At 40.7% G+C, this 13642-nt stretch overlaps 2 protein-coding genes across 4 annotated transcripts in view; both read right to left on the bottom strand.

Annotated features, from left to right (window-relative positions):
• Positions 1–1297: 1297 nt before the first annotated feature.
• On the bottom strand, positions 1298–8725 carry HUS1 (HUS1 checkpoint clamp component). Its single transcript, XM_084510054.1, has 8 exons — positions 8391–8725; positions 7985–8112; positions 7217–7393; positions 6496–6603; positions 5528–5602; positions 3415–3514; positions 2574–2705; positions 1298–1643 (listed from the first exon to the last, which is right to left on the bottom strand). Exons 1-8 carry the CDS (start codon positions 8440–8442, stop codon positions 1561–1563), a joined length of 855 nt encoding a protein of 284 aa, XP_084366180.1. The 5' UTR covers positions 8443–8725; the 3' UTR covers positions 1298–1560.
• A 2982-nt stretch (positions 8726–11707) lies between these two features.
• ICE1 (interactor of little elongation complex ELL subunit 1) overlaps positions 11708–13642 on the bottom strand; it is a 32020-nt gene continuing 30085 nt past the window's right edge. For all 3 annotated transcript variants that reach the window (XM_084511456.1, XM_084511457.1, XM_084511458.1), the window contains 2 exons: positions 13485–13583; positions 11708–12572 (listed from right to left, as the gene is read on the bottom strand). In XM_084511456.1, coding sequence (XP_084367582.1) covers positions 12391–12572; positions 13485–13583 — 281 coding nt within the window. In that variant the 3' untranslated portion in view covers positions 11708–12390. The remainder of the gene's footprint in view (positions 12573–13484; positions 13584–13642) is intronic.

Raw genomic sequence — 13642 nt, 5'->3', positions numbered from 1 at the left:
CATGAGGTCCCCACAGAAACTTTCCTTCTTCAGGCTGAACATCCCCAGCTCTTTCAGCCCTTCCCCATAGAAAAAAGGAAGCTAGCGACCCAAGTCACAGTTCACCTGCAGAGGCCCAGATCTGTGCTGGATGTACAGTATTGCCTTCGGGCTGCTTTGGGCATTTGCCAGGGCTGCAGGACAAACTGCCTGCTCATTGTAACATAGGAGGCCTGCAGGCATCTCCCACTGGTTACCAGGGACTATGCTACCTAGATTTCTTTGTCTTTATCTAAACCTGCAGCAAGAAGTTCCCATGTGAACATCCTTTCTGTTGGAGGGATGTATGGAGTTGTTTTCTTTTAAAAAAAAAAAAAAAATCCCTTCCAGGGATTGGATCTGAATAGCATGTTGCACGCTGGTCAGAGGCCTGTTTGAATCTGCACAACCAGCACCTGAAGAGATGTAAGATTCTCTCTACTAGCCTCTCCTTCTTTATGTTAGTAGACTGGTAGATATTACTCCTTTTTCTCCCCATTCTTATCTTCAACCTCTGATCTTTTCAAAGATTAAAAAACAATGTACAGGAAATCCAGCATGCATGCATCTTTAGACTTTTATAGTATGTAACAACAAAGCAATACTTGAAAACCATCATTAACTTCTCCTGGCAAGACTGCTTCTAAACTTCTCTTTACAGCTGCATGCCAGAGGAGTATTATTTCCCTACCCAAAAGCAACAATTCTTTATTAGTATCCCAGATCCATCACAAATACAAAAAGCTTCAATTCCGGATTATATGTTCCTATCTCCTACTGCAGTTGTAACTGAAATACATGGTCAAGACAGAAATCTCTTCTAAAGCATAATTCAGCTGTAGTTCATCTCAAATATCAGGATAACTAGAAAATTTATGTGAAGTTTTCTACTTTCAAACTTTTGTCACTGAAGCCAGAGATCTTGTAAAATTGCTTCTCAAGTGTGTCATATAGTGGACCTCAAAAATTATGGCTTAATGGTCGTCTGATGCTCAGTGCTGCATAACCTTGAGTTAATACAAGCAGTGAATGCTTTCCTGACTGTACCATGTAGTAATATCAAACCTCAAGTTGTTTTCTTTTCTGAAGGAACAAGAACACAATCTGAATATCGACAAGCTAAATATCCCATTCGTCCAAATATTCCTAATAAAGAAAGAACAGCCCCCTTCCTTGCCCCTTCTGGAAGCTGACTTATGTACAGGCACCAATGTTAAGGAGATGAACACTTACACCTGAAATTTCACCAGATTCAATGACTCAACAGCACAAGTGTCAGTTGGTTAGAACAACTGTATAAAGCGTGTATTTGACTAAATTGTTTGATTATGTCTTACATTTTACAAAATGAACAGTGATCCTTTTCCCCCACCTAACCCCATCTTATAGAGGGGGTACAGTAACATTTACAGAGCAAGCAGTCTATAATCAAAAAATAAGTGTCAGGAATTTATATACAACTCAAACAGGTAACACTGATAGTTCTTTTCCCCCTTTGTGCACAGAGCCTCTGGTTCGAAAATGACTGTGATTCTGAATCATTCAGGCAAGTGCTGGAATAAAATACTGAAGGGAAACATCCTCATGGAGCAAGATAAAGTGGACGATTCTCTTACTTACAATATCTGTAAAGAGAAAAAACACAAATCCAATTTGAAGTATGGCAAATACTTTAAAATGACATCCTCTACAGAATGCCACCATAAGAATACAATATTTCTACCATATCTGATACAGGATGCAATTTTAAAGTATATTTTGAAGTAAAGAGGATGACTAGGCATATCACCCAGTAGTATTAAAGTCCTTGAAGATCCATGAAGAATTATTAAGAGTCTATGGAAGTTCATAACAAAAAGGAAACGTGATTTTAAGGCATGTAGTGCCCTGTAAGGCATGTAATATTTTAATTCGATGACTTAGTCTTCTCTGGGAAACTAAGTGCCTTAGCATCAGCACTAAACTATAATGCAGAGATGTTCTTAGGAGGTCAGAAGGCCTTGGGAAAGGCACGGTGAGTTATCAAAATAGAATATAAACCCTGCATGGCTTCTGCTTAGGAAGAACACACTGTTTCTACGGTTAGAAACATCTGCTGTGTAAAAAGCATTTTGTTATTAGAATTAATTTGGTGCTGGACATAAGAAAGCACATGAGGGAAACATTTTTTTAAAAAAAGTCAGTAAATTCATTTTTCCGGTAGAAACTAAAGCTTGAAGAATTTCCAAAAAAATATTAACGTTCTTAAATACAACAGTTTAACTTCAAAACAAAGATGAAAAAAAGGCACACATGACCGGTCAGTTCAGATATTCCAACTTGATACTTTTAAAAGGTCATGACAATGCTTTTTAGTGTTTGTTTTTTTTCATCTCTTTCCAAAGCACATAAGGGTTGAAGCCCACTGACTAAAACCAAAAATATTAACAATTCTCAAGCACAGTAAAAATAGCCAAGTTTTAAAGTGACAAAAAGAGAGATGTTCTCCTATGACTACAAGGACAGCAAACCTCCTCTCCTTAACTGGAGTTTGCAGACAGAGCTGTTGAACTTACTGCACAAGGCTTTTGTGGGATTGACCTGCTGTCCAGCAAGCAGCTGCTGCAGCTTCTTGATGTCTATGCGTGCCTCAGCCATGCTTTCCAGATCTCTGTCTTGAGCAGAGCTTTGACATCCATCCTCTGATGCTGGAAGCAAAAGAACACATCACTTAGTCAAAACATCAGAAGGGATTTCAAAACCTGTAAGGACACACCTGACAATCACTGAACGGTTGATATTCAAAGGGACTGTTTTAGCAGCAACAGCAGTGCAAGGAAGCTAAAACTCAGTTTTTTTTTTTTTTACAGATTGTCAATGTTACTGGAAGAGATTCCCCACATAAATATGGAATAGACATTGGCCACTTTCCTTTTTAAGATTTCATTTGACGACTTCAAAGGACTTGATGCTATTTTGTAAGTGCTAAGAGAAGGTAAGTACTATTATCAGCATCACACTTACATAATGAGACCAAACAGTAGGCTCAGGGGAGACATTATTGCTCTCTGCAACTACCTCAAAGGAGTTTGTAGCAGGGTGGGAGTCAGTCTTTTTTCCCAAGCAACAAGCAGTAAGACAAAAGGAAATGGCCTCAAGTTGCACCAAGGGAGATTTATATTGGATATTAGGAAAAAATTCTTCACTGAAAGGGTTGTGAGGCATTGGAACAGGCTGCCCGGGGAAGTAGTTGAGTCACCAGCCCTGGAGGTATTCAAAAGACATGTAAATGCGCACAGGGACATGGTTTAGTGGTAGACCTGGCAGTGCTAGATTAACACTTGGATCTTTAAGGTCTTTTCCAATCTAAATGATTCTGTGAAACAGACGTAAGAAGTAAGAAACAAGGAAACTTACCCCAGGGAGGATTTCCCAAGTTTTTAAAATGTGTTGTTACAGATACCAAATCAGTTTCTATTTTCAAATTCATTTCTCCGTTCAAGTTTGCTTCAATCACCTGCAATACAATCAGTTTTAGGAAAGCCACTTCTGCACTGCAGAATTACAACGGAATAAAGTGCTCCTCTGTTCAAGCTTCCTGAAGCGCTTCAGTGCCTTCAAAAGCTCAATTGCACTTTTTGAACGTGGTTCAAACATCCCAATGCTCAGCTACAAAATACATTTCTCATCATTCCTGTGTGAATGATCCCAGACCATCTTTCCTGAAATTAGAGCAAGAGAAATTCAATCTCTCTCCAGTACTTTTAGAACAAGTACTGGCTTTGGAAATTCATGTGCTGGACAAAGGCTTTAGAAATAAGAGACTGAAATTGTATAAGATGAACATTACTGCATGCCCTTCCAGGTTTTCAACAAACAGAAAGACACATACACAGTCCATACGATACGCACAGAAAATGGGATGAACCAAGAGCTGATCTGCAGTTGCTTTCCCAGACTTAAAAACAGACAACAACTGCACCAGAGCAATGACTCCAAGCAGTACTATGGACTGCTAGAAATCCTGGAAAAATGCTGAAAGCCTTCAAATTCTATCCTGACAAAGTGTCCTACCAGAAGAAGATTATATATGATCTTACATGAATCCTAGGCAAATCAGGGGATTCCTAACACACATCTAAGCACTTCACTTCTGTGATCAGAAGAATTCTCAATACTTTATAGAGGTTCACATGACAACCAGAATTACCCATGGAAAGGGAGATGCCCACAGATGAATGCTCCCACACAAGGGCCAATTACTATTTGAAAGACCTTCTAAAAGCCATTTTTGTAGCTCTGATCTTGACCATATTTACTATCAGGATCTATGCATCTAGCATAAATATTTCTGACACTTGATGTTTTTGATATTTAATAACAGAAAAGCTTGTAGAGACACAAGTACTTTGCCATCTCCCTTAGAACTATCAAAACTATTTCCCAGAGATTTACTTACTTTTGACTATAAACATATTTTGGAGCATGAGGTAAGGAATTTAGGAACACGGTTATGCCAGTGTTAATATACTACCTCCTCTGAGTGTTGCTGCACACTAAAGATCAATCCCATCACACAGCCACCCTGTGTGCACTGCTTTGTTGTGTGTGATCATGTACACTGAGGATATGGGAGGGAAAGTACACTCAGAGTGCGCCCAGAAGGCTTACAAAGGAGAAGAGTTTGAAATGCTTTACTCTTCTATTTGCATGATGATTGCCATTTGCAAAATTGCCAGAAAGCCATTGTTAGTTTTTCAACCCTTCCAAGCCTTGTAAGACTAAGACCTACCCAATTTCAGGATTCTCAGTTTACAAAAAAAAAAAAAAAAAAAAAAAATCTATCAATCAAAATTGTTACAAATATCCCCAAACCAAACTATTCCAAAGCTCTATACCTACTTACTCCCTTTAATGCCAGTAAATTCTGGTGACTGAGAGTAATTAAATTAAAAAGAACAAAAAAAATCCCTTTTCACACCAACTGCAGTGTTTCTTCCAGTGGAAGGTCTACCCGCACTCCAGAAACCCAGGGTGGGCTGAAAGCTCACCATGTCAGAATCTAAAGCACAGGTTGACACCCATGAGCCACGAGAAGGATTTCCTCTAAATCATACCTCAAGTTCACCAAAAGGTCATTTCAACAGACATGTAACACAAGACTCACTAAATAGGCATTTCTTTAAAGAAATCACCTGGAAAGTCTCCAGCTAGCTTCATGAAAGACTACAATTTCTTTCCAGCTGTAAAGAGTGGCTTGCAGGAACACGGTATCATGTTCTTTCTGGAATTCAGTACAAAGAGCACCACATTCAATGAAGTCCAGGACAAGCTCTTCAGCGTCAGTCCTAAAATAAATCCCATCATTCTCTTCAACCCTTGCACAATCTTCAGGTACCTTTGGTTCAACATCTGACTCATCCAAAAATAAAATATAAGACAGGGGCACCAGTTTGGGCAACAGGGAAAAGTGCTACGTCCAAGATAAAATGACATCTGTAGGACAACGACTTGAAGTGTCTTAACTTACGATGCTATGGCTGAGATTCTTCATTCTCTCCACAACACTCTTCATTGTTTTCAGTGCTGGTAGGTAAATACTGACCTAGGAAGACACAAGAACTGCATTCACACCGGTATTTCATGTGTGAGTTAGATGCAATGCCTTCATTTCTCCCTTCAGTCATACCCTTAGATTCCTGAGTTATGTACTGAGCGCACGAAGCACAATATTTAACTAAAATCTTTAAGTGTTTTAGGAACAGAACTCGTTCCCGTTATACCAACAGGGCATTACTCTAGCAATTGCTTCACACATACTATCCCAAGTCTGTGTTCAAAATAAAGCACAGACAATTTCTGCAGATCAGATTCTCACAGGAACCTGCTAAAAGTTAGTATAGCCAATCAGTTTTGAAACTGCATCAGTGTCAACCTGAAATAACAGAATACAATGCATAGTTTCTACTGTGCCATATGTCTTCAAAATTGAAATAATCTTAGCTGTAGAGGTAACATACATCCCTAACCTCAAACAGTAACTCATTTGCACAAAGACCTTTCCTTGCAATTCTGCTAAAAGTCAAAAAGGATATAGAATGAATATATAAAAAACAAGAAGAAACACATATACATTCAACTCTGCCAGGTAGGCCATGAATTACAAATATAACAGATTATTTGGGCTACTTGGTACCTAAGCAGTTGATTATATGAAGTAATCATATGTGTGTTTTATGCTCCTGTCTAAAGCTATGCAAGTCCTTTGCTCCTTCCCTGTCCCACCCTGAATATCACAGCAACAATCAGTAACTACCTGCTCTGTTTTCAGAGGTTCTGAGCTCTTTTTGTCAAGACAGAAGCCATGTGCCCTCTCCAAACATCTAGCTTCCATCCTTCCCTTTTCTGCTCCATCTCCTCTCCAAAACCCACTGGCTGTATACTCCACCACAGTAGCCACCTCCCCACTCCACAGTGAATATAAAAACAGAGGCTTACATCAAAGTCCGGCACCCTGGGCTCTCTGAAGTCATTCCATAATCTTCTGGGAATAACCTTCACAGGAATGTCATGTGTCACAATCCTACTGCTGCTTGATAAGGATGGCTTGAGGGAGAGAGGATGCTCTTGAAGTTAAAAACAGGACTTGAATTCTGCATCCAAGTTTTTCAGATCCAGTCTAGGAAATACTAGAACCAAGTGCCTCAGACACCCGGTTCCAATTTTCCACAGGTCCCCTATTACGCAGGCTTCGCTTTTGAGTAAGGATGAAATTGCAAGTCATGGCTATTTATGTGCTATCCTTCAAGTTAAACAGGGAAGATGTGTTAAAACCAACAAAAAATCTGAAGTGCAGTTTGAAATTGAATAGCGTGACAAGCAAAAACAAAACAAAGAGCCAAAAAATACACTTAAACCTCCTGCACCTACAGGCTCCAATGAGAAGGCAATCATCCACAGAAAATTTAGAGGGTGAATAGAGAAAAGGTAGCAGGTGACAAAGACATTATAAAAAGATGTCTCAATCACATGGTTTTCATTCTTCTTCCACATCTTCCTTGTCTTTTGGAAAATACAAAGCTGGTTCTGCGCGCTACCAACCATGATGGCAGGAAATGCCAGTAAAATGGAAAACAGGAAGATTTTTCTTTCTTTAGTTTTATAGAGTTACACCAAAGCTTTTACTTAATAATGATGATAAAAGCATTGTTGCACTTACTAGCTCCACAGAAACTTTGAGACAAGGACAGTGTTTGTTAGTCAACTTGATCTTCACTGCCTTAGCACTCTGGGCAGTTTTTAATGCTCTCGACAGGTTCTCAGGTGTGAGCTCTAAATAGATTTCATTGTGATCCGCAGCCACTCCTTCCATCTGAAACTCGTCAAAGAAATTCCCCTGCAAGTTTTAAAAGTTGTGAAATAAAGCAAATTTAAAAAAAAAAAAAAAAAAAAAGGAAAGAAAAAAAGAAAGAAAAAAAAGCAAATGAAGTGGGGCAAGTTTGACTTAGCAGACCTTAACTTTAGAAGCACATGCTTACAGCAGGTTTCCTCTGCCCAGCACCATGTGCAGGAATCAATACAGGCTGTGTAAGGATGAAGGCCCATTTCTTCAGAGCTAAACCCATTAACTTCAGACCCTGCCCTAACACACGTAGGTTGTCAAAACATGGGGTATTAGGGATGAGTTATGCTCAACTATTTCCAGTTCTGGGCAGGATCTTGTGGGCCAGCACACACTGAAGCCTTACAAAGACGTGACAACCCAGGAACAGTGGTGTCTAGCCCGAAACACTGGGCCTGCACAACTAAAAGGCAGTCTTGCAAAACAGAGCACCTTGAGAGACCTGAGACACCTCGGGTAAGGGCTGTAGTTGGAATCAACACTGTGTAGAAAGGACCCAACTGAATGCTCTGGTTTGCAGTGACGTGGAGTTTGTGTTTTTTTTTTTTTTTTTTTTTTTTTTTTTTTTAACTCCCCCAGGCTTACCTGGCACAGCTCGCACCACATGCTGACCCCTCCATTTGCCACCTTATCGCAGAGGATGAAGTAGAGCTTGTCCGCGGTGAGCCGCAGCGTGCAGGTCTTCGCCAACCTGGCAATGGTGTTAACGACGCCTGTGGAGGGAAGGGAAATACTACAGCACCAACTGCTTTGCTGGCAGGGGGATAAACCCTTAATCCCCAAAATCACATCTGACACCAGAAAATCCCAGAAACGCCGAGGGGATGAGGGGGAAGAAAGCGACCTCACGCTGCCCCCCCACCCCCGCTGGATGGAGCCACGGCCTGGGCCTCAGCGCGCCTGCAAAGGGGGCCGGCGCACACAGCCCTCCTCCCTCCTCCTCCTGGCCGGGTGAGGCTGGCCGAGGCACCGCCGAGCCCGACACACTCACGGCTGAAGTTGTTGAGGCAGGCGAGATCCACGATCTTAGCCCGAAAACGCATGGCAGCGCTCCCCGTCCCCCCCGCCACCGCCCGCCTCCGGCAGCGCGGCCCAAGGCGGGGCCCAGGCGGCCCCGGGCGCGGCTGACGCGAGGGGCGGGGGGAAGGAGGGCTCGGGTCTCGCCACAGCTCGGCGTGCCCTTGGCAAAGCTGTGAATCCAAATATCTGGGTGGTTTCTCAGCCCTGTTGTCTTTGAGGGGTTTTCTTCAACGCCCTGCAGCAGAAAATAGGGGTAACCCCAGCCTCGCGCCCTGCCGAGGAAGGGCCGGGCTCAGGCTCTGCCTCTAGGGGTGTTCCTAAGCTTAAGTGATCACAAGGGAAACAAGCAACAGTCGTGGAAGGAAGTAGTAACCCTAAACATAATCCTAACCAGAAATGCAACTCTAAACTTAATCCCCTTAATTTAAACCTGAACCCTAAGCCTAACCCAAAACCTCAACGTTATCTGAAACCCTAAACCTAACTGTAAATCCTAACCCTGAAACTAACATTTAACTTAATGGCTAACCCTAAACTTAAGCCTAAAACTAACCTAGGACACTAAAGCTAAAACTAAACCTAACACTAACTCAAACCCTAACCTCAACCCTAGCCACTAATCCTAACCCTTACACCTAAACCTAATCCTAACCCTAGCCTGAACCCAAATGCCTAACCCTAACCCCAAACCCTAATGCTAAATGTAAACCTACACCTAAACATAACCCAAAACACCAAACCTATCCATAACACTTAAGCCTAACCCTAACCCAGGACACTAACCCAAGCCACACACTACTGGCTAAACCTAATCCTAACCCCAGCTCAATCCTAACCCTAACTGTAAACCTAAGCCTAACTAAACCCTAGCTAAGCCCGAACCCTAACCCTAGACCTGAATCCTAACAGTAGAACTAAACCTAAACCCCAACCTCAACCCTAATGGCTCACCCTAACCATAACAGAATCAATCACAGAATGGTTGAGGTTGGAAGGGGCCTCTGGATGTCATCTAGTCCAATCTCCCTGTTCAAGCAACCTAGAGCACATTGCACAGGATCACATCCAGGTGAGGTTTGAATATCTCTTGTCTGATAATTCCAACCTGGTTCAGCCTTGAAGCTTAAGTTTTCTCAAAACAGGATTTTTACTGTTTTCATCACCTAATGGGTTTGTTGCTCCTAGTACATCCCCTAAAGGTATTCAGGCTCCTGTTTACAGCTCTGGGTGGTGAGGAAGCAATTAGTGCCCAGCTTCTAGGCAGAACTGTTAACTCTTTCCTTGCAGAGCAGATAAGGCAGAGCACGGCAAAGTGGTTAACCCATTCCTCACACACACAGTTCAGTGCACGTGAAGACCCGGAAGGTTTCTTCAATCTCAGTTCAATGGATGCAGATGCTGCTGTCCCCATACATAGGTCTAGCCTGCGGTGAGGCTGAGTACGTATTCCAGAGATATAGATACACACCAAGTCAGCCACAGTAGACCAACACAGACAGAGTCGTGCCTTTACAAGGAAACACAAACAGCATTCATATAAATATGAACACGGACAGTGAAGCCATTTTTCCCCCTTTCATCAGGATTAAAGTTTCCTGTTGAAAACATACACAAACCTTCACTCTCTAGATTTACACACAAAATACATTCACAGACCTTTCAAATATTAACACGGGTTTTAAGTCTGTCAAATAATCATGACTTATCTGTTACCTTAAAAGCTGGTTGATTAAACTCTCTAAGACTCAAAATGGAATTTTAGAAAGCATGCATTTTTTAATTGCCGCACTGAACACACAGGGGGATTACTCCACCTAGTGTATGCACGAGTTGCTCAACAACAAAGGCTATATGCAATCAGAATACACACATTCAGTATCTTTCCAAGAAATAACTAACCTATTTATACTATTTCTCAGAACTCATTAAAATATGTAAACATCCCTAACACATGTACATTTGTCTCTACTGGTGGTCTTTCGGGGTCTTCTGGTGGTCAATGATAGTCTTTCTCACTGCTTTCACTAGTTAAACCCAGTTCTTGCACATGCTTTCTTATCTCTGTTCTTTCTGACCTTATTGTTTCAACTTAGGCATGCATACTAACCTAAGTCATTTACACATCCAAGGACATATGCATTGCATGAGTTTCTCACCTAATCTTCTGAAATATCCTCCAGGCCTGGGTCATCCTGCCCCCCATTTTGAAACACAAGTCTGTATGATAAAGCTGACTAATTATGCAAGTAAGGTAGCACCAGAGATATGCAGTTCTATCTAACTATGCATAGCAAAGGCTTGGCCTATCTGTTCATAAAACATTTCAGATTTGACTCCATTGTTCTATTAGGGAAAAAAATACAAAAAAAAAAAAAAAAAAAAAAAAATTTGTTCTTTTGGCTCAGTATCAGTCAAGTCATCAGCTCAGACCTTGGGTGTTTCCAGATGCAGGTCTCCTCTTACTCACCAGTTTGAAGGTCATTAGCAAATTACATGTATACACAGGACTCAAATTAACAGGAGAATAATGCTTTGTCTTTCTTTTTCTTATTAAACTGTCTTTATGTCAACCCATGAGTTCTTGCACTTCAATCTCTTGTAATTCTATCTCTTATCCCACTGTGGGGGTGGTGGCGGTGGTGTGCCTGCAGAGTTGAACCACAATAATCAGAGAGAGACTTTTCTCAGTATGGTGGATCTGAGTGCACCAACAGGCCTTAATTGCACTGATAAGCGTCACTGTGGATCTTCGTCCACCTGCCTCTGACCTATCTCCTCAAATCAACACTACAGTTATTTCTACTTCAGCCTCCTAGATTGACCTTTTAACCTCTTTCTTCCTGATACCAGTCTAAACCTCCCCTGGTGCAACTTGAGGCTTGTGTCTAAATTTCATGTAGATACATCAGGCATTGGTACAACAGGCAATACCTAAAGCTGTGCATACTCTGTTGAAGACAGCAGCATCTAGTCAAGCAGAACTGCAAGAAGGGGAGGACTTTTCTTTCTTTAATGAGAAATTAAGTGTGCTGCAAGGCAGACCCTCAAAGAATCATGAGCTCTATCAACAAGAGCTGGGAGCCTGCAGGTCAAGAAAGAACTGGGAAACTGCTGAGAGGAGCAAGAAACAACCTGGTCCTCAGGTGCCAAAAAGTTACAAGAACAAGAAGACACTGTGAAGTGCTTGCTGCAACTGACAATCCTATTGAAACCTGTGTTCAAAATGTAGTACTTAAGCTAGAAACAGTTTTCTCGGTGTGTTATTTAAAAAGACAAACAAGAACACAATGGTGTTTGCTTCTTTTATTATGAAAGATATAAAAATGCAGAGTGTAGTGAATCTATCCTTAGAAATTGAAACTTTTTCAGGACCAACATTCTATTTACATATACAAAATTCCCCAAGTGGAACAATATCAAATGTAAAAAACACATTATCAGAATATACCACATATTTACAAGTTCAGAGCTTTCATATCTCTGTTACTATAAATGCAGTTGTTACACAAGAGGTCAATTCCAACATGCTTTACACAAGTATTTTAAATTAAGCAGATGAGACTACCCAAGTAAAATAAAACAAACTGGGCAAAGCTCTGCTATCTGAACAACTACTTTATACATACATACAGTACAAAATAACAGAGCCAAGTTTTCAGCCAGGCTTTATCTTCTGTTGTAGCAAAATGCTCATGCTCCAAGTTGATTGAAGAAAAACAACAGAAATAGCTACTGGTTGTTATTGAGATCAAACTAGAAACCTCTCAAGAATCAAAAACATACTGGCTTTCAGATCACTGATGAGTCGTTAGTAAAAGCAAGCATTTGTATTCCTTTTAAAATTCTCCCCTCAAACAGAAAATATAAACAAAATAGTTAAGCCACCACTTTGTATTGTTTTTAACTGGAACCAATTACTGCTTAGTAAAATAAGGCACTTCTTCCTTCAGACCAATAAATTTCCTTAGGTTTTAGTGTAGCTCCATTTTACACAGAGAAGTGATTTCAGCTAAGCCACTTGTGACAGCAGAAGGGATGCTGTTAAGAACTGTTGCTCTCCAAGCACTGATGGCTTCAACGATACCTACTGGATTGCTTGAACCCAAGTCACACAGTGAGTATATGGCTGCCAGCTGCACGCCCCAGGGAACATCTGCAAAAAGTTAAAACAAATCAGCTTCTAGAAATTTGAATATACAATAATTCTGAGAAGAAACATGAAGCTAAAGAAAACATTAGTTCAAGAACTGGAATACAAACATTTATTTTGGGGATGTCTAAAATGTGAAAGTAGCAAGAAGACAATCTTAACAAAAATTCTGTAGCATTTCATTTTATAATAGCATTTTCCAGTTTTCTGATTTCAGAGGATTTTCAGTATTCAAAGGGCAAAAAAGATTTGAGTATTCAGTGATTTTACTCTAGTTCTAGTCCCACCTGATCAAGATGGTATGAAAATAGTCAGGTTTACACAAAGACAGACAGACACTTAAAGATGCATCCCTTCCACTTACATGGAAAAGCCTGAGATTGAAAGGCAGAGTAGCTAAAGGAGTGGTTCAAAACAACTCCCTAGCATCAACCCATGCTTCACTGCAAAATTTACTTAATATGCAGAATAATTTAGCAATGCTTTTTTTTGCCTCACTTTCTCTCAGGAATTTAGAACATCTTGCAGGCCCCTGTCTCCCAATACAACAATCTTGCTAGTAGCAAACCCCAGCACAAACTGTTCAGGTAATAAATTAACTATTCCTGCTTATGTCAAGATCACACATTATATTCTCAGAAGCAGCTGGTACACCGTTAGGTGAAACAGCATAATTTCAAGTTGGCTGAAACTACCACAGAGTTGTTTCCCGCCTGAAAGAGAAAGTAATAGACAGGCTTTGTTAACTTTGGAAGGGCCAAGGACTCAAACTGAAAACTGTTCTTTTTCACACTAACATAAAACTGCACAAAGCAGGCTGTTTTGGCATTCTTGACCTAATTTGTGTGTTTTGTTTATACTGGCAGAAATTCACATTGCAGATTTTATGCTGAAGTTTCTCTAAATAGACATTACCTTCCTCTTTTGCATGATGTACAAACAGTGCAATTACAGAACTAATATTCTTCACCGCAGAAATATAACCTTCCTTCAAACCTATTTGGCCCAATCGACCTGAAAGATTTAAAAATGGGGGGAAAAAAAGGTTACTATGTATCTGAGGTTTAGACAAT

This window comes from Aythya ferina, assembly GCF_964211825.1.
Source record: "Aythya ferina genome assembly, chromosome: 2".
Taxonomy (NCBI): domain Eukaryota; kingdom Metazoa; phylum Chordata; class Aves; order Anseriformes; family Anatidae; genus Aythya; species Aythya ferina.
This window is presented reverse-complemented; position numbering and strand designations above follow the sequence as displayed.